This window comes from Venturia canescens, chromosome 1 (assembly GCF_019457755.1).
Source record: "Venturia canescens isolate UGA chromosome 1, ASM1945775v1, whole genome shotgun sequence".
Classification (NCBI taxonomy): domain Eukaryota; kingdom Metazoa; phylum Arthropoda; class Insecta; order Hymenoptera; family Ichneumonidae; genus Venturia; species Venturia canescens.
The window spans coordinates 34689964-34717491 of record NC_057421.1 but is presented as its reverse complement, the minus strand read 5'-3'; the positions used below and the strand labels follow the sequence as shown (position 1 = coordinate 34717491).

General features: G+C 36.6%; 1 protein-coding gene across 3 annotated transcripts in view; it reads right to left on the bottom strand.

Moving 5' to 3' along the window:
* SNF4Agamma (SNF4/AMP-activated protein kinase gamma subunit) overlaps nucleotides 1–27528 on the bottom strand; it is a 134364-nt gene that overhangs the window by 55094 nt on the left and 51742 nt on the right. For 2 of the 3 annotated variants that reach the window (XM_043432232.1, XM_043432240.1), the window contains exons 5-8: nucleotides 26042–26135; nucleotides 25512–25840; nucleotides 24413–24619; nucleotides 13327–13366 (exon numbers count right to left, since the gene is read on the bottom strand). In XM_043432232.1, coding sequence (XP_043288167.1) covers nucleotides 13327–13366; nucleotides 24413–24619; nucleotides 25512–25840; nucleotides 26042–26135 — 670 coding nt within the window. The remainder of the gene's footprint in view (nucleotides 1–13326; nucleotides 13367–24412; nucleotides 24620–25511; nucleotides 25841–26041; nucleotides 26136–27528) is intronic. The other variant, XM_043432247.1, reaches the window with a different exon arrangement.

The following is a 27528-nucleotide window of genomic DNA, read 5'->3' as shown; positions in this document are numbered from 1 at the left end:
GAGTAACGAGTGCTGGTCTGGACTTTGGAGCCTCGTTGACGAAACACTTTGCTTAGACTTTTTCGTCTCCATAATATTTTCCCTGCTGTACGTCTGTCATGTTACATTGTAACTTTTATTGAAGAAAAATAGTATTTCATTAAAAGGAGCTTCGACGACCTCCGATTAACAATGAGTGCTTTTTTTTTCTTCCAATCATCCTTGCATCGTCATCGAAATCATCTGGATTCGGTAGGAAACGTCGATAAGCGACAGAGTCTGATCGCAAAGTCTTCAGAATTCGTTTGAATTGATCAAAAATATGTTTCATGGAAAGTCAAAATTTGTCGTCAACGATTATCATGCTTGACCGTCGATCCTAAAGCAGCAAAAAGTGAACGATCTTCCTAAGCATCATACGTCACAATCAGCGATCTTATACGATGAAAACGCACACATTTCTTGCCAACATCGATAAACGCGATTCCTCGACAGGGAAACGTCACAAACAACCGACGGTGTTCATAAACAGCCGTTAATAATGAAGCTTGCAAACAAAAACGTGAATTTAGAAAAAATTGATTGGAAATGGTAATCAGAAAAAATCTATTCTGCTCGTATGGAACGAATCTGTACATTGTTGCGAGTGCTATTATATGCCAATGCGTCGAACACGGTACTGCGTCTTACTGTTATCACAATTCCATATCAAAAACCGATAATCCAGACTAAAAAGTCGTTTGTTAATGCTAGTCGCTCCACCTCGCTCGTGCCATAAACAGAAAAATAATGGTCTTTCACTCCGAACAGCTAATTATCTACGAACTTTTTCCCATTTTTTCTGAGCACATACAAATCCGCGCGATTATTTACCTAATCGTAGGAATTTTTTTCGTTATCGGATTCAAGGCTTCGAGTCGGTGTTCGGCGACTTGGAGAAAATATGTGGAGCAGAAAGAAACTAAAAACATGTACGAAAATTCTCATTTTGCTTCTACTGAAAAATTAACAAAAAGTAATGATTTTTGATTTAATGAATAATCAAAAGAGCGATATTCTTTCTTTGTTGATACGCTGCTGAGTTTGGGGAACGTATTTTTTTCGAAGGTTTCAACCGCTCAAACTTCCGGGCCTCATGGAACGGTGGCGAGACACGAAACGTGAAAGTACGAAGCGTTGGTGAGACGCCGTACGGGAATCGTGTTCGCTCCCTTCCTTGTAACTGGTTATTTCAAGGACAACGAATAAAGTGGGGTACGCACCGGGGACACGTGCTTCGTAGTTTACACTCGACTGGCACGAGACCCTGTCGATTTGTGTTTGGCTTGCTCTCCCGCTGATGCTCTGGAATTTTGTTGTGTTTCTTTCAACTATTACGTGAGCCTATAAATGAAGCAAAAAGGATCGTTTTTTCGTAGCAAATCCATCGAATATAATCTCTACGGACTTTTGAATCACTGCAAAAAAGTGATTGGAAACGGCGTTCAAAAACAAATTCTGAAATCAAAGTCCGATGAAAAAATACATTCGTTACGATACTGAAGTTTCCAACGTTGGAGTCCAACGAAATGATCTAAAAAACTGTCTAATAATTCCAGTAATTCTCCAATTTATTTCCAGTCGAATTTGTACTTTGTATTTTTTCAATCTACACAATTATGATTCGTGAAATAAAAAACTGATGGATAAATCATTTTATTTTCATTCATTTCGTTGGACTCCAACGTTGGAAACTTCAGCGTCGTATACATTCGTTCACGAGATGAATGAGAGAACGAACGGATTCATCGAACGGTCCATGAGCGTTCAACAATGAGCAACACTGTCCACGATTTTAATCATCGGCAGTATTATTTTTAGAATACAAATCTCCCGGCGAGTGTACGTCGAAAAAGATTCGATGAGAAATCGTAATGAACGGAACGTACACAATTTCATGTGTGACCCAAATTTCGCGAGTCAACACTTTCTTGCTTATCGAAATTTCAAGGCTAAAAACTCAAATTTCCACGTCATCGGGAAAACAACATTTCGTTTCTTCCGATCAATATCTTTTCCAACCGTTTTCATAAATGGCAACGAAATGAGAAAAAGTCTTTATCGATATTTTGGGAGTGATTTAGAGTGGACATTATTTTATTGCTTTTTTTCGATTTTTCAGGGAGATTATGACAGAATCTTTGAAATGTATCACTGGCTTAATTCGAATACGAGGACTGGGCTGAGAAAAAAGAAACTTTTATACAGTTCGACTATGCTAATTTGAATATCACTAAAGGAGCGAAAAGTTGCTTGAAAAGTGTTTGTAAAGTAAGTTCTGAAAACGGAGAATGAACTTTTGATAACTTGTGAACTTCTGTTGAAAAACCGGGGGGATTTATAAAAATAAAAATCGGATAATCGTGGAAGCGTGCAAAGTACGACTCGCGAAGGGCACTTCCAAATGCAGCTCAATCTGCAGCATAGTGTGCGCCCTGTACTAAGGGACCGCATTCACAAAACTAGGACGTAGCGAACTGTTATTGATTTCTGTACTCTTCTCTCTCACACTTTCTTTCCCGCGATATTCGTGCTGGCAACGGTGAAAGCTTACAGTGTCTTTCATAGACCACATGAGAATAATTCGCGAGCTCCGAATTCGTCAGATTCTTATGACGCTGAGGTTTGCAACGTTGGAGTCCAACGAAATGATGTAAAAAACTCTCCAATAATTCCAGCAATTATTCAAATCTGTTACCTGCCTAATTTGCATGCAATTCATAGTTTTTCGATCTGCACCAATAATTCGTGAAATAAATAATTGGTGAATTAGAAATGTTATTTTCGTTAATTTCGTTGGGCTCCAAAACGTTGCGAACTTCGACGTCGTCAGATTCTTGATAATTCTTCAAGATCATATTTGCCATTTAGCTTTTAGAAAAATTGGTCAGTCCAATGAGAATGCACTTTCCTGAGTGCAATGCCTTCGTACGGTTCACTGATCAACACTCTTCTCAACAAGGATTTCATGGTCTTCAGACTTTTTTCTGTTGGGTCGAATTGAAACATTCCAGAGTCAAAATTTTCTGACGTTTTCATACCATTTATAATATAATATAACGAAATAATGTTTTAGTTTTTATCGCTACGGGATCGTGTGAATTGTTATGCCAGTGGCATTGGAATTGTACTTGCATCCGTTCTATCCGATAAGAATTAGTTTAGGAAAGCGTTCTCACGCTTTCGTATCTCGTCAGCAAAAGTAACTGTGAGAAAATATTTCGTCTGACAAACCACTTCTTCGACTTGGTGCGATCTTGAGAGACGTAGCCGACAAGAGTCGAAGTTCAGAACGAGAAATATTTGTTAATGTTTTATGAATTGATTAAGAAAAAGTAATAAATGTTATTTTGTTAATCTTAAAAACAATCGAGTGAATTTTCATTTCGAAATAAAAGGAATGGCATTACATAAAATATACTAAATCCACTGAAGATCAAAAGGACGGGGAAGTGACATTATTGTCAGTTTGGTACCTCGAATTCTGGACTGGTGTCAGAAAAATAATTATCGTTTTTTTCTTTATTTGTTTTTCTGATCACCGAAGATTGCGAGGAGAAACTTTGAAGAGAATATAGTCGAAAAAGCGTAATGAAAATGAAGAGAAGTTCCGTCCTGTTGCAGGGGATTTACAAGTTGACCTTGAGTTTCACTAATGCGTAGTCGGCGTTTCTTCGCTAGGCCTTTTTTTCCTTTTCCCCTCTTTTTTGTTTTACTACTTTCGAACGGAAGCGCGTCTCGAGTGAACTCGTGCTGATAGAAGCGTATAAAAAAAGAAGAAAAGTGAAGAAAGAACACCTCTTGTTTGCAACGTCGTGATGACTCTTTTTTGCTATCGTCAGAAGAAAACATCAGTTTTATACCTCGAATCAAATGGTCGTCGATTTTTTCATCTGGGAAATTGACATTGAGGATGGAAATGACTCGCTGTTCGTGACCCAGTTGAGAGAATGAATCAAAACATCAGAGAAAAAAATACGAAACTAGTGATCAATCAAACTCGACGCTAATAAATGTGCACGGATTGGAGCATCTTGAAAACACTTAAGATATTCAAAGTTGAAAAACCGATGAGCTCTTTCCCCCTTTTCTTATAAATTTCGAGTGAGTCTCCCACTTCCTAAGCTGTCTGCGATTCTTTTTGTATTTTCGAAATCTTTACTTTCTGTTACCTTCTACCATTTTGTGATTTTTACTGCTAAGCTAGTTTTAAATGACGCTGAAGTTTCCAACGTTGGAGTCCAACGAAATGATCGAAAAAAACTCTCCAATAATTCCAGTAATTCTCCTATTTTGTTCCCTGCCAAATTTGCGATTCGTAGTTTTTCAAGCTGCACCAACGATTCGTCAAATAAACAATTGGTGAATTAAAAACGTTTTTTTCGTTCATTTCGTTGGACTCCAACGTTGGAAACTTCAGCGTCGTAGTTTTAAGCTACTTACTATTTCTCTAATATTCCTTCTCTCCATCTGCACTATGATTTCATTTACTCATATTATTTTATAGTTCTACTTTTATATTTATTTTTATTTACCGCGCATCGTTAGTATTGTAAGTTCTTTATTTATTTTTTTCTTGTTACTTTTGTTACACGCACTATTAAAGTTTATTTTTATTCTACTTTATGATATATTCTCATTGTATACTTTTAGTTTTAGTTTTATTTTGTATAATTTAGCCCAATGGATCATTTTTTAGGGCTTAATAAACTTCAATCAATCAATCTTTTCGATTGAGCTTCTTTCATTGATTAGGACAACAAAAATAAAAATACTTTGCGTTCGAGTCTCCATAAATCGTTAAGTTCTTGCCAGTTCGCGCAGTCTTATTCGAACCCAATGTTAAGAAAATGGGTGCTAATTGAAAAGAGAGGGGGGGGGGGACAATCTTCACGAAGAAAAACTCTATAAATATATCGCCCAGTTTAAAACCAGATTGTGCGTTGACCTCCGAATTAACTCCCGGAGTCTGGGGTGACACGAGTTCCGGATTCGACTTCTAAGGGGCTCCGTGAATTTTTAATTGAAAATAATTGAGCCATTCCAGAGACTTTTGGAAATTCGTATTAATGACAAGTCGTAGGAAAAAAGTTTGAACTTTAATTAAAAAATGTGCGTTGATGACCTTGAAACTCTTGACAAAATGAAATTTTTTCATTCAACTTTCTTCATTCAACTGCAATGGTTTCGGAGATAATGAATCTGCAGTTTGATCTAAAACTATTTTATTCGATTAATCATGTTTAACCTTGTGATGCCAATGATATACTGTTTCTCTTGCCAATGAACGATGTACTTGGCGTTCAGAAGAAATAAATCTGACCGAAAGCCACTCTTGACGCGCCGGAATTACTTCAAAATTTCCATTCATTAATTAAGGAGGGTGGCTAGCTACGATACAATGTTGCCATGTTAAACCATGCTAAATACATAAAAAATTTCAAAATGATAAGAATTTAATAAAATTTGGTCAACATATTCTTTAGTGTCAAATTTGACAATACAAATTTTTAAATATTTTTCTTCTGTACAGTTATCGAGTAATTGATCATTAAAGTTCACGTGTATAAGCATAGCGTTTCCATATACATAGGTATACATTCCGGGCATAAGAAATCTGCTTTAATGTGTAATTACTCGATAACTAAGCAGAAGAAAATTTTGAAAAAAATTGCGTCTTCGCACTTGACGTTGAAGAACATTATCACCAAATTTGATCAATTTCTTATCATTTTGACGAATGTAGCCACCCTCCTTAAAGCATTTTGAACTGCTGTGCATAATACGAAAATCATTAATCGTTCCCAATGGAGCAGAGCGATTGCTAACAGTTTTAGTAAACGAACGAACTCATTGATTTTCATCTCTTGGATTTAAGTAACTAAAAAATGCATTACTTGTGCAGATTCGATTATCCAATTCTAATATTGATGCGGTAACGAAGGTCGGGAGCGGGAGTTGCAAGAAGCGACTGGACATGAAATCCAGTGTGTAGACAGGGCTGTTTACCATTTTTCTTGTGGTACCGAATCCTATTCACAGCACAATCGTGAATATTCATCCAAAACCGCGATTGCTCATGTATCGTTGTATTTATAGCGCCGATATCGCAATCAGTGTTCGGCTCTAGGGAACGTTAACAGTGACTAGCCTTGACGAGGCCAATACTTTGTTGGATGACACCCGAGGCCATGTTTCGACTCGTGATTCAATAGCTAAACGAGGGAGCATTTTTTTGATTTTCGGATAACTCCAATCGGCTCGAACTGGAGAAAAATGAATAGCGGTATTGAGCGGGGTTTCCGCGAAAATAGCGAGAAAAACAATCAACGCAGTTTTAAAATAAACGACGTAATGCTTGGCAGATAAAAACGGCGGAGTAATAAAAAACTAAGGTAAAAAAGTCTTTTGATGGGGGCTGTAAAAAATGTTGACTGAAAATGTATGTTGAAAAATTAGCGCGGAATCTTGTTTTTCGATGCCTCGATCAGTTGTGCGTTTCGCGTGACTCCGAACACTTTTCTCGTTGATATTCTGCTTAAAAAAAATGTTAAAAAAAAGAAGAAAAACTTTCTCGAAGCGGCCTAAAGCCGAAGTTTAAACAAATTCTTGTTACTTTGAAAAGAGGATTTTTTTTTCGTTCGAATTTGCTCGTTTCCTCAAACTCTTAATAAGCGATTCGTACCAATCCGTACCATTGAATGTTTCGAGATATTTTGTAAAATTAATCAATATTAAAATCTTAGAAAAAAAAAGAATGTTGGTGACACAAAGATCAAACAATAAAATTCAATGAGATAATAATCGGAGGAAAAAGTGGAATAACCGGTTATCCCGGATAAACAGCGATCCACGAAAAAGAAAACACGTTAATAAAAATACGGGACACATCGCCGGAAACCGGTTCACGGGGACAAAGATCTCATCCGATTAAAGAATGCATCTAATAACATTGATGCTGCTGAGACATTCTGCTGTTCGCGGTGCGCGTGGCGTCTCGAATTGAAAGTTATATATATAAAAGTGATAACGTGAAACAAACAACGGTATCCACTAAGAAAAAAGGCGTTTGAAAAGCTTTAAAATATTGGTCGCTTCGAATATTGTGCGATAAAACAGCCAGGCAGAGTTAGATTATTGATAAAAGTAGGTCACTTACGTATTTTCTAGCATCGTTGAATGGCATTGCTGCATTGAATTAATTATGGTTTGAGCCCACTCAACCCTATTTCTTAGTACTTGGATGAGCAGATTTACCAAGTGCGCACATTTTTTTTAACAAAATTCATACTTTTGTTCTATAAATTTATATAGACAAGAGCTCGATACTAGCGGGATGAATATTTACGAAATTTTCACGTGTTTTTTAGTGATCGAAAAGTAAATCGAAGGACTTTTGCGTCTAGTGTGCTAACACAGAAGAATAGAATTCCACTGGCATTTAACGATGCAGCTGTTTCAGTCACATAATATCGTCGAACCAGCTGTACTCGCATCCGCGGATATTTATCGCTGATCCTCAAAATATAAATTCAACGAGAGACATAAAAATCACGTGCAGATTCATTGAAACTCGATGAATGGATTTTCCACGTATATATTCACAACAACAGTATCACGTTACTTTTTCAGTAATTCGGTTAAATCGAATCGACTTTACTGGTCTACTTACTACTGGAGCTTAAACTTCACAGTCCCAAAAATGAATTTACTATGAATAAAAATAAAGTGCCTTTTACGACGCTGAAGTTTGCAACGTTTGTAATTCACTAATTTTTTATTCCACAATGTATCGGTGCAGGTTGAAAAACTACGAATTGCAAATTCGGCAGGGAACGAAATTGGAGAATTACTCGAGTTATTGGAGGGTTTTTTAGATCATTTCGTTGGAATGCATGACGCTGAAGTTTGCAACGTTCAAATTCAACGAAATGAAGGGAAAAAACATTTGAAATTTACCAATTATTCATTTCACGAAGCATCGGTGCAGATTGAAAACTTGCGAATTGCAAATTCGGCGGGGAACGAAATTGGAGAATTACTGGAATTATTGGAGGCTTTTTTCACATCATTTCGTTGGATTCCAACGTTGCAAATTTCAGCGTCGTTTGGAATGCAACGTTGCATGCGTCCGTGTCGTTGCTTTTTATGTGCTTATTATGTGATACAATTAAAATTTTTGTGCTATTTTTTTATAATAATTTTCAATTTTCCCGAAAAAAAAAATAACACAAAATTTTTTATTGTAGCACATAATTAGCACATAAAAAGCACTTTATTTACGACGCTGAAGTTTGCAACGTTGGAGTCCAACGAAATGAAGGAAAAAACATTTGTAATTCACCAATTATTTTTTATTTCATGAAATATCAGTGCAATTTGAAAAACTACGAATTTCAAATTCGGTAGGTAACAAAATTGGAGAATTACTAGAATCATTAGGGTGGTTTTTTTACATCATTTCGTTGGACTCCAACGTTGCAAACTTCACGATGCTGAAGTTTCCAACGTTGGAGTCCAACGAAATGATCTAAAAAACTGTCCAATAATTCCAGTAATTCTCCAATTTATTTCCAGTCGAATTTGTATTTTTTCAATCTACACAATTATGATTCGTGAAATAAAAAACTGATGGATAAATCATTTTATTTTCATTCATTTCGTTGGACTCCGACGTTGGAAACTTCAGCGTCGTGCAAACTTCAGCGTCATCTTTATTTTGCTTTATAGTAAATTCATTTTTGGGACTGTGCTCTACTACTTTTACAGTATAAAAATAAATATCATGAAGAATTAGTAATAAAATATTTTATTGTTCAATCAATTTCTTCAATAATAATTATTTTAATTTCAAATTCAATAATTTTAATAAATAATTCAATATTTAAAAAATTTTTAATTTTTATTTTAAATATTTCATTATTTATAAAATTAGTTAATTTTTTATACTTTTCGTATAAAATTTTCTTTTTCTAAATAATATTGGGCTGAAAAATTTAATTGAGATTAATTCCGACTGACATTAAATTTCATGCAGAATTCGACGTGATCGGACGTCCGGAAAAAAAAATCACTTTAGTATAGGAATGAATTTTCCACGTGACAAGCCCAACCATTTTTTCTCCAACTACTTGAATAAAAGTATGTATAGATTTCAAGATTATTTACCTTCTGGTATTAATAGAGAAGAATATGTGAGCGTAATCTCTTTCAATAGGAAAAATAAAAATAAAAAATAACGAATAAAAAATTCCGTGAAAACAATAAAAAAAAAAGATCAACTCTGAAGGTCTTAGCGAGGAGAGCGCGTTTCTTAGGAGAGGAAATATAAAAAGAAAGTCCGTCCTTGACGAGTGTGAAAATCGCACGATCTTTGATATCGCGTCGCCCGTTAACCTGCAAACAACTCTAAACGTACATCCTCGAATTCGAAAGATTACCAAAAAATACACGACCTTTGCATCGCGCAAGTAGAACCTTTCCGTTGTTTTTTTTCTGTTTCCTCGAACTACGATTCTTTCGATCTAATTAGATAGCGGGGTCAAAGTGCGCATTGGAATCCAGCAGTGAAACATCGATGCCTCAATCATAAAATCGATAAATAAAATAGACAATTTGGAATTAATAATTCTGAATGGAGCGAGGGGTAAACGAGTAATTCACCGTTTATGTAATTTCATCATTTCGAAGTATCCTTACCGATGTGAACGAAATGTCAAAACTATCGTCCAAATTTGCTCTAGAAAGCAAACGTGTAATCACGAATTTCCAATTTTTTTAATCGATTCCACAAACCACGTTCTCAGCGCGTCGAATTTTTCTTTCGCTCACTTATTCCACCAGTTTTAAATTCATTGCGTGAGAAAAATAAAAGGTCAACTATTTTTTATTATCGCTTCATGTTTCGTGTTTATTCCTTTTTTTTCAAAGCGGCGGTCAGTTGCTTCAGAAAAATTGAGGTAAATATTCGATGTATTTCGATATTCAATATTCTCGTATCATTTTCTCAATACGGCGCACATTTTTCCGATCCACGTGTGCTGCCATTGTCATCGTTCGAAACACATTATTCACACTGACATATTTTCTTCTCCTTCGTTATTCGTCACAACGATTATTACGGTTTCTTTACCTAAAGAATTCTTGATTATTTATTATTATTTGTATAATGTTTCTTATCGGTAGCTAAAAACCGATAATGTATAATATTATGCGGCTAAAACACGAGAAACAACAGTATCAATGTTTTGATATTGCTACCGACAAAAACACAGACGAGTGTGTCCGTTTTGACGAGCGCCGCAGAGCTCGATGTTGTTATCGAACGACGTGGAGGTTCTATTACAATCGTTCCATGTTCTTGTTATGGTTTGTCCGCAATATTTTTCGAATCTTATCAGACACCGAGTTTCAAACCGATAAAAAACAAATTTTCGCCCACCGTTACGAATACGAGGACACACTAACTGTAACGATCTTTCACTTTTTAATATTTTTTAAAACTAAGGGCACTGTCATTCCGTGACGATTTTCTCGTTGAATTTACAAAAATAGATAACCATTATTATGACTATTTAAGCCGGCAGCGTAATGTTGAACGGTTGAACACTCTCGAAAAAATGGCAATTATATCGAAGCATTATTACTCGTTCGTTGAACCACGTGAAATTTTTGTGTTATATAAAAACTTGGTACTTTTATTTTTCGTTCGTCGGTTTATACAATTCAAGATTTTACTGATTCATTAAGCTTGCCATTCTTCAAATCTTTTATTGAAACTCTGACTATTGAGAGATGTGCGCACGTGGAAGTATCACGATCAACTGGGGACTGGGGAGATTTCAGTTGAGGGTGCCGCCTCGGACTTGGTTCGAAGCGTGGTGCCTGCAGGCAGACACGTAAAGATCGTGCGCAACTGTCGGTGTGGAGTGTGTAGTATAGTCCGAGGTGGTGCTGTCGTCCGCACACGAGTCTCGCTGGGGACGAGCACGAGCAAAGCTCGCAGAGAATTTTACTTACATTCCAGTAATATCACTGTGGAGCTCGGTACATTTTCTCCTTCATCAAGGGACTCGAAGGTTCTCGGGACAATTGGAAACTGTGTCATTTTTATAACTTCACAAATAAAATAAACCGTGTAAATAACACGAAGCCTAGAAATGCTTAGCAAACGTAAAAAAGATAAGCAAACTTTGTCTGTGATCAATGAAAAGTCGAAACTGAACATGAATCACGTTGGGGTGTGCCGTTAAGGAAGTTGAGGCTTTTTTTACCCAAAAGTTATGACCTGTACCTTTCAAAAGTTAGGCCAGTTTACAGTTTGACAGTGTTGTATACACTTTAAAGAAGAGTTGGGGAAAGGAAGACGAAAAACTGGTGAAAGCTCAGTCGAAAACACGGACGGTGACGATCCTAACCTCAAAAAACTGCACGGGAAACAGATTATTAATATAATCTCAACAAATCTCCTAATAAATCTGAAAAAATTGACATTATTCAGCAAGCCTTGCTAATGTTACCCAAAAAATTTCATATTTTAAGCATCTTTTTTGACGGAGATATCACTGAATGTGTCTTGACTTCCATAAGGTTACATGTTATTTGGCCCAAATTGTTATTGATTTTTCTCAGCAAGGACGTTCATAAACTGTCTGAAAATTTAACTGATTTTTTTTACACTTCACTTTATAAGATGCAATCGGTTCAAAAGCGATGACATCATTTTCATTCTAATGCCTCAATGTTCCTTAAATACCGTAAATGAATCCGGTCATAATATTTTTTTCATAGGTAATTTGAAAAAAAAAACCGTAAAGGCAAGTTTCAGAATCGCTGTAACACGAAATCGTAAAACTGATATGAGGGAGACGCACTAAAAAAACGGGAGAGAAGCACGATAGGACCGCAAACAGGAAAGAGAAAGAGCGAAGAAGAAAGGAACGAGGAATAAAGGAGCGCTGAATTTGTGAAAAAATGTTTTCCGACCGGTGTCGCTGTGAGACGTAATGAGACTTTTCTCTACTATTTTTCTTTAATCTTAAGAATTCCAACGATGATACTTGAGATACGATTGATACGAATAGGTAGAAAAAATTTGTTTTTCAAAGAATGCACAACAAGTACGGGGGGGATCTAAGATCGTAAAAACTAAACACTGTTTCAAATACATTGATCCAGTCCCTGCCGGTGTGCTTCCCCTCGTTCGGTTTGCCCCTACACTGCGGGCAATGCAGTAACTATTTCGGTTGCTCTCGTATTTGGCATAAATTGAAGTTAGAACGAAGCAGCAGGACTAACATACCAACGCGTAGATTGCCATAAACCCTTACACCTAAAATAAATATCCCGTCTCATTTGGGAAACGATAAAAGCCAAGTAGAGTATTTATATATATTTTAGTGCCTTTGCAGAGGAGAAAAACGGGCGGGATAAATGAGCCGAAGAGGGCTTTGGCTCCACAGAAAATGCGAATGTACCAAAGCGCAGGCGTGACACGCCATGCTTTGGGATACTTCGGCTTCGGAATACGTCTAAAACTCAGCGCCCACAACATTCGACGTGTAGCGCCATCGGTTGGCTTAGCGCCCAAGTTTTGCTAGCAACATCGATACAACTGCGGAGGTTACCGAACGAATCCCGCCGAATAAAGCAGTTTACTACGTTTCTGCAATCGGTGTCGGCGTGAATTAAGGTGATCTACCACTTGCGTGAGTGCGAGATGCAAAATGGTTGCACGGTTTACTCGGACACTGATTTTTTGAGAAAAATAAAAGTTACACCTTGTTCTCTGATAAAATGAGAATAGCGTGTAACCCATATTTTCTTTAAAATATCAAGCTACTCGGAATAATCCGTGCAACAGGATTTTTACCGACTGAACAAGTGATAGATCATCTTAAGGTTATGAGCGACAAAAATATTGCTTTCTCTCTCATTGCTCGAGAACATTTCTCATCAATATCGTGTTCCAGAACTACGGATTAAAAAAAAAAAGCAATAAGTCGAATCCTAGAAAATAACGAACCTTTTCATGTGAATCAATATGTTTTAAAGTGAGCGAAATATAATCACATTTTCGCATCGTTTTCGGGAGAAATGAAATTTTATTCATTTTACGCTCAACGCCAACCCTCCGAAAGTCAAGTGGAGAAAAAAATGAGCGCTCGCGAGCCGAATAAACGTCAAAAAAAAATAAAACAGTGAAAAGTTCTTGATTTCAAATATAACGCTAGGAAAATATTTGCCACGTGGCAGGTTTTCTCCTCTGGCGTTTGAATTGAGCAAAAAAAAGTATTTGAAATGACATACCTTGGGCTGCTATCTGCGCTTGCTGCTGGGCAACTGCTCTCTGTAACACGAAGGACACATTGTCAGTTAATTGAACGAATAAAGTGATATGGAGACAGATAATGTAATGAAAATAAGCTGAGGTATAAAAATGAAAATACATTTTGCAAGATTAACCGTATTCCCGAGGATTCCAGGCTTTTCGAGTCGAGTGAACGACTTCTCTGCTTATTTCCCAAGTATTCATCTTTCTTTCCGCTTTTTATCCACCGGAAGTACGAAGACATTTCGCGCAGATATTAGCACTCGCACACACCCACAGATCTTCGTACGCGTTCCGAAAACTCGAAACTTGATCGTTTGTGTCCTCCAGTCGTTCACTTTATTTTTTCTACATGAGTTTATGGCTGATCATCGAGACGCCAGTTTTTCTTCAACTGTTCCAGCGATTTTTAAGGCCATCGGCGACTTTGTAACCGAAAGCTTTTTGCCTTACTCGTCACAGTAATTTTTTATTTTATCATAAATTAAATTTTCTCGACATTTTTTATTTCTTATCCGGAAAACAGAATTAACATGAGCAGAAGATCAGCCCAGAGAAACTGCAAGTACTTTCAGAACGATATTAAAATCTGGAGTAACAAAGAAAAATTGAAAAAACGAAAGTTCATTCGAATTGACGTTTTGTTGACAACAGCATTGCGATTCATGATTTCAAGAGGCAACAGTCTTCGTCACCCCAACGTATATACCGACGGAAAAACGAAAATAGTAAATATTCCGAGCTTGCGACAAACAACACGCGAATTGGCTCTCGCAAACACTTTTTTTCCAGTAAACAGGAGTTCGAGGGCGTGAACTATCTGTTCGGTTTATTATGTACGTGAAAAATATACACATGCGGAGGATTCCTTGGCCAATCGATTGGTACTTCAGCACAAAAAAATCTAATGAACGATTTTTTCCATATTTTTTGGAGTGTCTTTTACTCAGTTTTTAGTTTTTAGGTACGACAAAAGTAATAGTTTCCAATGAGTCACCAAAAGTATTGATACTTTTTTATCAATGATGAAAAATGAACAAACGACTTACGTCCAAAGGGCTCGGTAAGTTAAAAATTCAACAAATTTCAGTGGAGAATTCGAGGGAAGCAGTGAGAATAGCCCATGTGCGTGAAGGTGGTCGACACGAATGGCTTGCATCTGTGAATGTACAATGCGATGAGCGGTCGTGCGTGTGCATTTGTCAAAGATTTTCGTCTCGATAAACATCGAAAATCTTATTATATCGCTCGTTCGAAAACATGTTTTGTATATTTTGACATGAGTTATAGTCGTGAATCGACTTAATTTCTCACTGAAGGAAATTTTCCATATGAAAAAAAATCAATTTTTTGAGCGCGATCAGCTGATCTAGAGCTCCTTTAGTACTGAATCCTCACAGAGATTTAGATTTAAATAAAAGTTCTGAAATATTTGTAAATGACAATTTCGTCAGATTTTTAGTCTCGACTGTACGTACGCTGAGTAATGTAATGCAAAATTCTATTTCCACTGACCGGTTCAGCTTGAAAAAAGTGACTATTCGGTCATAAATAAATTTCGTGGCGATTGGAGTTCGCTTCATGACTCATTTTGTGCTGTTAAAATAAATTTTATTCCGAATGACAGACGTTTGCATTCGGTGGACTTTCTAGAACGATATTAAAAAAAAAAAATCCCGAAACTGAATGATTGTGTCATAGAAATATACATGAACGTTATATTCCTGAGATTGCATTAATTTCCAGGGTCAATTGTAGCGTGAAATCTGACCCGTATTGGGATTATCGTTTAGGTTATGTCGCTGGCTATCGCGAGAGAATTGAGCGACTCTAACATTCGTAAGATTGTCAGGACGACCGTGAAAATATGGGCTATTGTCGCCTTGAATAAGCGACGAAAGAGCGACCGAAAACTATCTGCTTGCAGCGAGTCGGGGAGGACAGGAGCGAGCGAGAGAGAGAGAGAGGGAGGGAGCTCGCGATGCTTGTGCATATCATGCGTACGTAATTATCTCAACCGTACGTAAATGTGTATGTAGAATTAATAGCCCGCGTCGTCGTTAATCGTCGTCGCCTGGCAAGTCCCACGCACGATCTCGGTAAATACATTTCGATAACTAGCGCGTTTGGAATCGCGAGTGATCGTGTGACGAAGAATATGTAAGAAATCGACCTACTGAGCTATGAAGAAAACAAAACAGACGGAGCTGATCGTCTCACGGTTATTTGAAGCGACGTCGTGAAAATTTTGAAATCGTGAAATTTTGCCGAAACTTTTACGAGACGAGACTTGTCCATATTTCGGCTTCGCGACGCACGTTTCTCGCGTGAAAGACAAAATTCAGTAGAAGAAGAGTTACAATTCGTAAAACTGCGACGCTAGTTTTCACGTCGCACCACGACTCTCGCTGTGTCGATAACTCGATCGCGTCGATTCTACTCACAGCCAGTGCTATACAAACACAAACGGACATTATGATTTTTTAATCACTCTTCTTTTTTCATTGGCTTTTAACGAGAAGAGACAAAAGAAAAGTTTGCAACGCACAAGTTTTAACGAAAAAGACAGAGTTCCCAAAGCTCATATTCGTTTCACCGAATGCATATGGGATTGGAATACAGATCGAGGTACTTCGACAAAGAGTCGATAAACAACGATGAATATTTATCAACATAAAGTTCAACAATTTATCGCTACACTATAAGAATTGAGCGAGTAATTAGTGTGCTTTAAATAATAACAATAATATTGGTAATATGTTTGCAGCATAGGAACGAAAAGATGAAAATTTCAATTGTCCGGTTTTTAAGGTAGTTCGTGCACGAAACGATTTTCTTAAGAAAGTCTTGAAATTTACACAAAGTTTAAATGGGCAGACACGCGCATCAAATTTTAAAGGGCTCGCCTTACTGGTTATTGAGATAAACGTCTTTAAATATGAAAAAAATGCACAGGGTTGTGGGACTATGCGTAAAAAATTGTTTTTTCTATATAACGAATGAACGCTCGTTACGAAGTTTTGTGAAAAAGTACACAATAAACGATGAAGTATATAATGAAAGTTTGGGAAAAAATTCGAGACGATTGTCTTACTAGTAATGAAGAAATATTAAGTTAAAGATTGAACGAAATTGGTAAAATGAGCACTCGTAACCTCACATTTGCTTATTTTGGCATTTTGTTTCTTCCGGGCTAGGCCCATTCCTGTCACAGTTTTTTTATTGATACTTATTTCTTTATTGATTTTCCCCTGTATTTTCCCTTTGCCCTCTCTAATACGATTCTTTACATAAAAAACTATAGTATTTTTTAATTTTAATTTAATTCGTCAAAAGATAAGTTGAAAAAATGTATTTACAATTTCGAATTAATAACTCTGACATTGATTTAAAGTGATAATATCTTCAATTAGGAAGTAAAAATCGGTCCTATTTAGACACCCATAAAATACGATCCTTCGGGCATGATCTACGTTAAAAATACTTCTTTCCAATCACCTACGTGTAATGAATCAATTGCATAAAAGTCATTGAAAAATCTGTTGAGACTTATCGAAAGCAATCTGAATAATTAGCATCGATTTAATACTCGGCTGATAGGAAGAAAAACATTGTCGATAAACGGCTCAGTTTGATCTTCGTTTATGCTATTCGATCTGAACGCACCGTATCTCGTGATGAAACTCCTTGATGTGTTATTCTCTCATGGAGACATGTTTTTCTTTCAAGGTGATGGATCAATCGGTCCAACTGCAAAGTTCTCGAGTATCTGACGGATTACTGCGATTCAGTAATTCTTTTGCATGCCATTGAACCATCGAATTTCGTTTGATGGAGCATTCGAAAATTATCAAAGACAAAACAGAAGAAAATTTTTCGTAGAAGAAAATAAAAGCTTAAAAATCGTCATCTCATTTTGTCAGTTTGATTCCTCCAGTATTCAGTAAACGATTTCACATCAAATCAATTTTAACCTCATTACATTTTTTTTCGATTCTATTTTTCAAATATTTCGAAATTGAGTGAAAAATGTGTCTACAATAGATAAGGGCCTGATCTGTTAAACTTAGAGGAAAGTTTCACGTTGCCGGCACAACAGAAACTCTCAGCGGCGAGAAAATTTCAATTGCAAATGCTGCATTGTCGGATAACCCGTAGGTGACATCGTACGATCGCATTGATGAGGTGAGTCGACAAAGAGATCGTGTTTACCGCAGAGACATCGTCACACGTATACCAAAATATGTGTATATCTATCCCAACTTCCCGAGATCCACGTGACACCAAACGGAGATCAAAATATACCGAGTAAATCGGTTATTAAACTGTTGCAAGATCTTTGACTGAAATAAATTGAATTTTTTCAATTTAAGCATGTTGGCTCGGAATCGATACTCCATCACTTGGTTTTGTAAAATTCCGAGGGTCGTCTGTTATCAAAGTTTGAGATGTTCTCGTTCATATAGCCTGAATATTGTCGAATCGTTCCACTTTTTCGCTAAGAAATAGACATTTTTATCCTTTCTTCAACATTTTGTGTATCATTTTGTCTCCGGTTTTGTCCGCGAAGACTGTCGCGATATTTTATGGGTGCTAATCTAGGGCACGACACTTTTAATTCTATTAAAAATTGCCACATTTTTTGTTCAATATTTCAGTAAACTATTTTGAATTTTCATTGTCCAAGTTACTTCAATATAAAATTCATTTGTGCTAATTAATCGATTGACAACTTTACAAGGATCTTTCTCAGTGTTGTCGAATTTTGCGAACATTTTTTTCTCGCAATATTTCGTTGCTTGCAAAGTTTCATTAAAACTTTCCTATTTCGACGTTGACATACAGTCAAATTAAAATGATTTGAGATTGTGATTTACGACAAATTTGTTTATTTCAAACGCTTTTTCTGTTGAGCATTAACAGTGGCGCAAATCGTTGGAATTATTTACTGTAATTATTTTCAGTTTCTTCAACAGACACGTTTTCATGTTTGTTCGTAACTCGTATAGGGCCAAAAATTCGTGTGCATATTGATGTATTCAGAAAAGATGAAAATACCACGAGTTTTCTAGGTTCTTTTCCATTCGGAGAAACAGTTTTGTTAGTCTTGATATTACGAAATTTTTTTTTTCATCCAAATCGACGTCAGCGCACGAAATACTGAACTCCAGACGCGTACAGTTTTTTACTGACAGCGCATACGTGACGAAGCTCCTAAAATGAACTGTTTTGATGAACAAGAGCAAAAAAATTGATCATGATCAAAGTACAGAAAAATCAACATTTCGAGAGTACCCGCTCCAAATGGGTAGCAGCTTTTTCTGCAAACTCTAAAAGCGACTCATCGAGATCGAGATAATTCAGAAGAGTTTGAAATCAAATATATTGAATTCAGTCATTACGAAGAAGAAAATATTTTTTTAAGACGCGTCTTACTGAGAACCGTTGTCAAACGACGAAACACAAAACTGACGAGCATTGAGACGTAATCGGATTGAAGAATAGTACGTTGGTGTCTGAGAAGTTTGAAGAGGTCTGGAGGCGAGTAAACATTTCTGGGATCTCGGTGAGGCATTGTACGTCAAATTGAACTGTCTGTGACCCTTATCATTATTTTTTTCTTATCTCTTCAACACAGTACTGTAAAAAACAAATGCTCCGTTTCAATTCCGACATTTCTTTAAATTTTTTCCGTGTAGGAACGAAAAAGTGATGAAATTGAAAATCTTTCCTACTGCGACGGTTCTACACAGACAGTCGAACAGTTGCTCATCGTCGTCGAACAGAAAACAAAAGATCAGTAGCGTCGAACGAGAGTAATTACTTTATGTAACGCGATTCACTATTCGATTATGCGCGCATGTGGTTTATTCGGTGAGTAATAATTAGCCTGCTCTTTGAAAATATTATCCTCATTCGTTAAATCTTGCTAATCATATTGCTGATTAATTGAGTTTAAAAGAAAAATGTCCAAGTCAAAATACATTTGTATACTGACGAATAAAAAACGGAGGCGAAAATTGCGCTATTATTAAGGCGTTTCTCGAGAGCGCGAACGATCACTGAATCCTCGAACTCGTCGATTTGTACACAGTGTGCATATCGACGCGAACACACGCATGACGAGGCGTGCATCGGCGTGTGTAAATCGTTCCGGAGTCACATGTAAACTCGTAAAATTTGCAGGGCGATGAGTATGGATGTGTGTAAATTCTCGTATATTACCGAGTACATAGGATCGGGAGCGCGAATGAAGTTACATGAAAGTGAGGACCTGCGAGAAGAGCCGAGCGAAAAGTGTAATACGCGAGAACGAGAGATCACTGAATAAGAAAAGGTTCGCGCATCGCAAGGTCGTTTTTAAAGCTAAAACGTCAATTACTTCAGTCGTTTGTACGACGAGGATTCAGCGGCGTATAGTGTGAGATCCGAGGAATTTTCCAGACGGAAATAAAACAGTGTTAATCGATTATAAGATCGGTATGAAACCGATTTCGAGTCATTTTTTAAAGCCAATTAAAAACTAAATCAAAACATCTGAGGAAATAAATTCATGATCGAATTATAAATTAGACTTTCAACCAGAACCGAGCCAACGTCACTCGGAAAATTTAACAAGTTTTTTATCGAAGCAACGAAAGTAACTTTTCCTTTATATTCAAGTGAATTTATCATAAATAAAGTAAAACGGCTGTAGGAGGTCTCAAACTACACGTTGTAACCGGCAAAAATGATATGCGCTGTTTGCGATTGCGTTCGAACTCGACAAAACTTAATTAAGGATATATTGCACAGGCGATACAATGTTGCCATGCTAAACCATGCTAAAAACATAAAAAAATTCAAAATGATCAGAATTTTATAAAATTTGGTGAACATATTCTTTAGTGCCAAATTTGACAATACAAATTTTTTAAGATTTTTCTTCTGTACAGTTATCGAGTAATTGATCACTAAAGTTCACGTGTATAAGCATAGCGTTTCCATATATATAGGTATACATTCCGGGCATAAGAAATCTGCTTTAATTGTTCTGCTTAATTTGATCAATTTCTAATTATTTCGACTTTTGTATCATTCACCCTTAAGCGATTAGTTACTTTACGAGTAACTTTAATGAATTATATATCGACGTCATTCTCGTATTAACTTGATCGTTTCAATTACTTTTATTTCAACACAACTGTACACACATTTTTACGGATGGGTATCGCGCTGTGTCGGCGGGAATCGTGAAAAAAAACGTGAACCTATTCGCGAAGGGGTACACGGCGTTACTGAGCAGGGAAAAACGTGTGTCACAAGAAGAACCGCGTGCTTGGCTCCCACCCGGCACTTCTCGTTAAACACTACGTACATGTATCGATGTTGAGAGAGAGAGAGAGAGAAAGAGAGAAAAACACGTGCATGAATCACACACACATGTCGAATAAAATACGTGTATAGGCTGTTTCAAAAAAACGTGCAACGTTGAATTTTGAACGATTTTTCTGAGGTATTCGAATGTGAAAACCTACGAATGATGAAAATATTAGAATTCTAGTTTCCATGTACGAAAAGAGCTTCGAAAGATTGGCAAGTACGATTTAAAAGTTGGGAAAAACGTGCTAGAATCAGGGTCACGTTCGTCAAGCTGTGGTCTGATAATCGCATCATTTTTTGTGTAAAACCCTTTACGTACGAAGGAAAGTGTTTAAGCAAAAGCACCGGAGAATCGTAAGTACGGGAACGGAGGAGGGGAAAGGCGGAGGGAGTGGGGACTGTGTCGTAATGCGATATTATAGCGTGTCATTGTAACGTCTCGGCGCACATTAAAGCTTTCGTATATTTGCACTTAACGAGTCTTCGTATTTGCAGAAGAAAAAAATGCTTGTCCCGCTTGCTTCTTTCGCTCCTCTTTATCGTAGAGTTTCTAATTTAGTGACGCTAAATGTTCTATGTTTCTCGAACGTCATAAAAGTTTAAAGTTCTCCGGTACAGACGACCAAATTCATTGTTTTATTTTTCTCCCCATTGGACTTTTGTTTATTTTCATAAGATTCTCGCATCCATTTTTATCCTCATCTCTTCCTCTTTCCACACTACCAAACTATATTCAAGTTCAGGTTTTATTGCGGTATCCATATTTTCGTTCTCGCAATATAATCTTTTAAAATTAAATGAAACGAAATGAGCAGCACGCGGAGATCGGTGCGGGGGACTGATTCTCTTTTTATAACGTCAGTAACAACTTCAATTCAAGCATCTTATCTAACGATATTATTCTGGTATGGCGACGACACTTTTTCCATTCGATCGTTCAAACGATTTTTCCTCGTCAGCCGTATCTCTTGGATCTACACATATTTCATATTTTCTACGTGGCCCAATTTAGGAAAATATTTCTGTTGTACGATTGCTTTTTGGTCTTATCATTTGAATTTTCAGTTCTGTCACTGGGTTATTCCAAGTTTTTAATGTACGTTTTGAAACGATTGTAAGAAAGATAAACTCGCTCGTTATCTGCTGTAAATCGACCTATAAACGTGCAGGAAAATGTCGGATATAATTGCGTTAGAGATACGAATAACTACCGACAAACGTTAAACATTTACTACGAGAAAGTGTAGACAATGAAACTCGGCAGACTCATCGTCCTTATTTCGTATGATGAATTTTATCGCGGAATGCTTCATTCTGTCATTGATAACGCGTTTCCTGGCATTCCCAATATAAATGCAGGTAGATATAAACACAACCTCGTTGAATTATTTATCAACAAAGTATTACTCGTTTGGAATTTGTTATTGAAATTTCTACGGTCTCTCGTCACTATTCGCAAAAGTGTAACGCCACAAAACTTATGACACTGAAGTTTGCAACGTTGGAGTCCAACGAAATGATATAAAAAAACCTTTCAATGATTCCAGTAATTCTTCAATTCTGTTACCTGCCTAATTTGCAATTCGCAGTTTTTCAGTCTACACCAACGATTCGTGAAATTAAAAATTGCTCAATTACAAATGTTATTTTCGTTAATTTCGTTGGACTCGAAGGTTGCAAACTTCAGCGTAGTCGAAATTTTGCATGGATCGAGAATGCGACAGAATCGGATTTTGAAAAAATTGACGCAGCAAAGTTTTCATTTCGAAGTTCATTATTCGAACCAGAGAAATTGAGTTTTGTAAAAAAAACTATTCCATTATTTTCGCGTCGATAACTTCGTATTTTGAGCAGGCAACGGAAGCTGGAAGATGAAGGCAATACAGGGAAGTCTGCTAATCTTTTTCGAAGAGTGCCTATCGGGCGGAATGCTTGAAAAAAACCTTTTGTTTCAAATCTATTGTTCGAAAGCTCCTGTGCGAACTCCCTCGCGTATTATGCGCTGAGTCAACTTTCTTTCATCTTTTTTTTTCATGACAACAACTTCACCTCAAGCAGGATTGTAACGTCACGGAAAAAGTGAAAAAATCAAACGTAACGTCTAGCCAAATACTCATTTCCATTTTAAACACGGCTTTTCAACCGCTGAACCATTTTCCTTTTCTTTTTTTGCCTTTATTTCTGTTTCATCGAATAAAGAAATTAAATTTCAACTCAAGGTAGTTCATGCACGAAACGATTTTCTTAAGATGATGGATCAGTCGGTAATCACACTTCGAATTTTTGAAATTGAAACTCTTTGACATCGTTCGTCCGATTAAAATAATAAAAATGTCATCGTACGCAGCACGATCGCAAAAATCCGATGACATTTTTATTTTTTCGATCAGACGAACGATGTGGAAAAATGTCCTTTTCAAAATTTGCAGCTATCTCTCTCGCACTCACGGTTGTGATTACCGACTGATCCATCATCTTAAGTCTTGAAATTTACACAGAGTTTAAATGGGCAGTCGACTGACACGCGTATCAAATTTTAAAGGGTTATTGGTCTCATTGGTTATTGAGATAAACGTCTTTAAATATGAAAAAAATACGCGTAAAAAATCGTTTATCTTTCCATATAACGAACGAACGTTTCTTACGAAGTTTATGAAAAAGTGCACAATAAACAAGGAGGTATATAATGAAGGTTTAGGAAAAAATTGGAAACGATTGTCTCACTCGTAATAAAGAAATATTAAGTTAAAGATTGAACGAAATTGGTAAAATGAACTCTCGTAACCTCACATTTACTTATTTCGGCATTTTGTTTCTTCTTGGCTTGGCACATTCCTGTCAGTCTTTTTATTGATACTTTTTTCTTTATTCATTTCCCTTTGTGTTTGCTCTCTCTCTAATGCGATTTTTTACATAAAAAACTATAGTATTTTTGCCAGGGACGAATAAAATTTGGGGTTCACTCAGTAATGGATCCCCGATTAATGAATGGCTTGTAATTTCATTCGTCAAAAGATAAGTTGAAAAAATGTATTTACAATTTCTAATTAATATCCTTCGGGCGTGATCTAACTCAAATTAAATCATTAAAATTAAAAAAAGGAATTAAAATAATTAAATAAAAGAAAATAAAGAAATTAAGATGTACGGAAACGACACACGAAATATATTTCAGAAAATTGAGCTTTCATAAACCCAGGAAAAATGAGCCTCAAAACTATGCACTAAAATTTTAGCTTCACCAAAAATAATACTCGAACGAATGTTGGAATCACGATCAGTTTAGTCGTCCCGATTATCGTTGAACTCTGAGGGTATTTTCTGTACCGACGGCAGTTAAGCAGGAAATCGAAGATAATTTCGAACATTTGGAGGATCGAAAAGCTTCATGTTGTCCAGTGGAGACAGATAACTTATCGACCCTATTCGAAGCGCTTTTACTCGTTCTTTCTAAATTGTTGAAGCGTGAAAAAATCTTTTCTTCATTTCCAAACTATGAAATTTTTTGTCACGTTTCATAGTTCGGATCTTTGAATTTATAAACAAAGTTTCCAGAAACAGTCTCATTCGTTATCTGGAGCTTTTGAAATTATAAAATGAAATGCTTTGCAGTTCTGAGAAAATGGAATCTCGATGGTGTTCGATTATATCGCAACTTTTTCAATTTTCAAATTCAAATTAGGGAAATGAACATTGACTCACCGCTTTGCGTTTTTCATCCGTATTAAGGGAGCTATGACTTCGATGTCTAATCAGGTCCATAACTTTGCTCACTGGATTTCTGCTGCTCTCGGAGCCAGCCCTCGGACGTCCACTCGAATCCTTGCTGTCTCTGTGCTCCTTGTGATGATCTTTTTCCGTGCGAACGTCCGAAGTCGAACTGCCGTGCGAGCCACGATGCAGAGACTGCTGTTTGGAAAAGACGATTATTTCGAAACGGAAATCTTCCATTGCTTCAATAATTTACTCTTACAAGATTTTTAAAACGAAAATAAGAATGCGAGTATCCGATATTTTTAAGGATCGAAAGCCATTGTTTTCGTCGGTTTAAACTAACACAATCACGTTCGCGACTATTTTTTATCTGATTTTAATGAGAAAAATTCTTCCAACAGAGCCTTTGAAATAAATAATTATTCGATCTCTAAGATCAAGATCGTCAATCGATGAATTTGATATTCAGTACGATTCACTCGCAACTATGTTTTTTCTGTATTCCAACGGAAGAAAATTATTATGCCAAAGTTTGCGGCGTTGGAGTGTCACTAAATGAACGAAGAAGAAATTTGTAATTCTCCAATCATTTTTCCTTCCTAATTTGCAATTCGTAGTTTTTCAACCAACAACAATGAATCGTGAACTGAATAATGGGACAACTATAAATGTTTTTTCCTTCATTTCGTTAGACTCCAACGATGCAAACTTCGGCATTATAAATTATTGATTAAAGTTTCCGGAAGCGGTTCTCGCACCCGCAAGAATCTTGGAGCAGACTCCTATTTGTGAACAAATTTTCAAATCGGTACCACGACATTAAATGTTCTGCGATCTCGAAAAGAATAGTGAATCATGTGCGAGAACATATAAAAAGTTTAAATCTTATAGAATTGGAATTTGACTGTTTCGAAAATACGATATTGAGGGCGTTTTGCAAAAACGTGAGTTTCTCGGGACAAAAGCTCTGAATTGAATCGGAAAAACTGACGGTTGAAATCGGACACCGTTGAAAACATCTGCGTGGAAAATTTTCCGAAGAATCCAACTTTTTGGGTAAGTTGTAGGATCGAATGGTAAATTTTACCTGCACGGCGTTTTTCATGTTCGCAATAATACTGGGTTTTCTCGCTTTGCTAGCGTCCGATTTGCTTCTAGGCCTAAAAGCATCGAAGAGGACCGTTTTTCGCGTTGGGCTTGCAGTTTCATCTCCGCTTCTACGTCTCTCAGCGCTGCTGCTTCTGCTGTTGCTACGACTGTTTGAGCCGGAACGCGTGCCTGAAGCTTTTCGTCCCTTGCTCGAGCCTGAGCTCGACGCTGCCTCCAGTTGTTGAGGCACAGGTGTCGTTTTTCCAGAGCCTGGAGCACTCCCGGATGTTGGTTTCCTAATGGTTTTTGAGTGAGAGCCCCAAGTACCTGTTCTCGTTATAAACGTGAAAGAAAAAAAAAAACACAATGAAAATGTGTCCGTTGGCCACGAAGATTCAGAAGTTGATATTTTTTACTCGCTAAACTATTTTTTTTCTTTCTTTTCGTATTTTTTTTTCTGACATTCAGTCGTTTATAAATTTTTTATTATAAAGTGATTACAGTTCATTTTCGTCGTAACTAACTCACCGGCTCTTGGTCTGTGGCCTTGTTCTTGGGCATTCTGCCCCGTAGGATCAACATCTTCGGTCACGATCGTCGGTAACGGTTGCGATCCAAGTTCCTGCAAAATAAAGCATACGTAAGTGGAGTTAATTTGATTTCAACGAATTTTTATGAAGTTTGCAACGTTGAAGTCCAACGAAATGATCTGAAAAAAACTCTCCAATAATTCCAGTGATTCTCCAATTTCGTTTCCTGCCGAATTTGCAATTCGTAGTTTTTTTAACTTACATCGATGTTTCGTGAAATAAAAAATTGGTCAATTACAAATGTTTGTTTCGTTCATTTTGTTGGACTCCAGCGTCGCAAACTTCAGCGTTATGGATTTTGAATTATTCATATTTCCAATCGCACACAAATTGCTATCGATTTAAGGCCTTAGGCCACTCTAGAGGCCGAAAAAAATAGGCTTTTTGGGAATTTTTTTTCAGAAATACTACAAATTAAATCGAGATAACAGAAACGTGATTTTATTATTCATATCAGTGACTGCTTACAATAATTTTTTTGAAACGATTTAGTGCAAAATGGCGGCTGTGCAGCGTTTTTGCGATGGCTCAACTTTTCAAGTTGGCCGGACTCATAACTCAGGCAATTTTCAACCGATTAACTTGAAATTTTCAAAATATCTTGAAAAATACATTGTCTATGGAAGTACGTAGGATTTTTGCGATATATTGATTTTTGGCCAAATGGCGCCCTTCTAAAGTGGAAAGTGAAGATCTTGAGAAACTTGAGAACTGAAGAATTGTCAGATAATTGTTAATAACGAATGAACTACGCAATATAAAAAAAAAATCCTACGTACTTCCATAGACAATGTATTTTTCAAGATATTTTCAAAATTTCAAGTTAATCGGTTGAAAATTGCCTGAGTTATGAGTCCGGCCAACTTGAAAAGTTGAGCCATCGCAAAAACGCTGCACAGCCGCCATTTTGCACTAAATCGTTTCAAAAAAATTATTGTAAGCAGTCACTGATATTAATAATAAAATTACGTTTCTGTTATCTCGATTTAATTTGTAGTATTTCTGAAAAAAATTCCCAAAAAGCCTATTTTTTTCGGCCTCTAGAGTGGCCTAAGGCCTTAATTGCCTCAGTTCCTAAGAATTTATCATCTCTTATCAGCTCTGAGAACATTTTCAAAATATTTCAACTATTTTTTTTACTTCCGTATTTTCGTAATAATTCATAAGATTTTCATATTCCACAATTGTACAGAAATCACATTGCAAGTAGATCGATTCGGACGATGGTGCTGCCTCAATTAAGCATTATAATGAATGGAAATTATACGAGCGAATGTGCGTAACCAAGTGCATCGTGGATCTCAATTAGAAGAGAGATTCCTTGGTACTGAATAATCACATCGAATTTTATTTCATCAAAACGCGACTATTGTTTGAAGCAGATATTTCCCTGAGAATCGAACATGCCAAATCGAATTCTTGTGC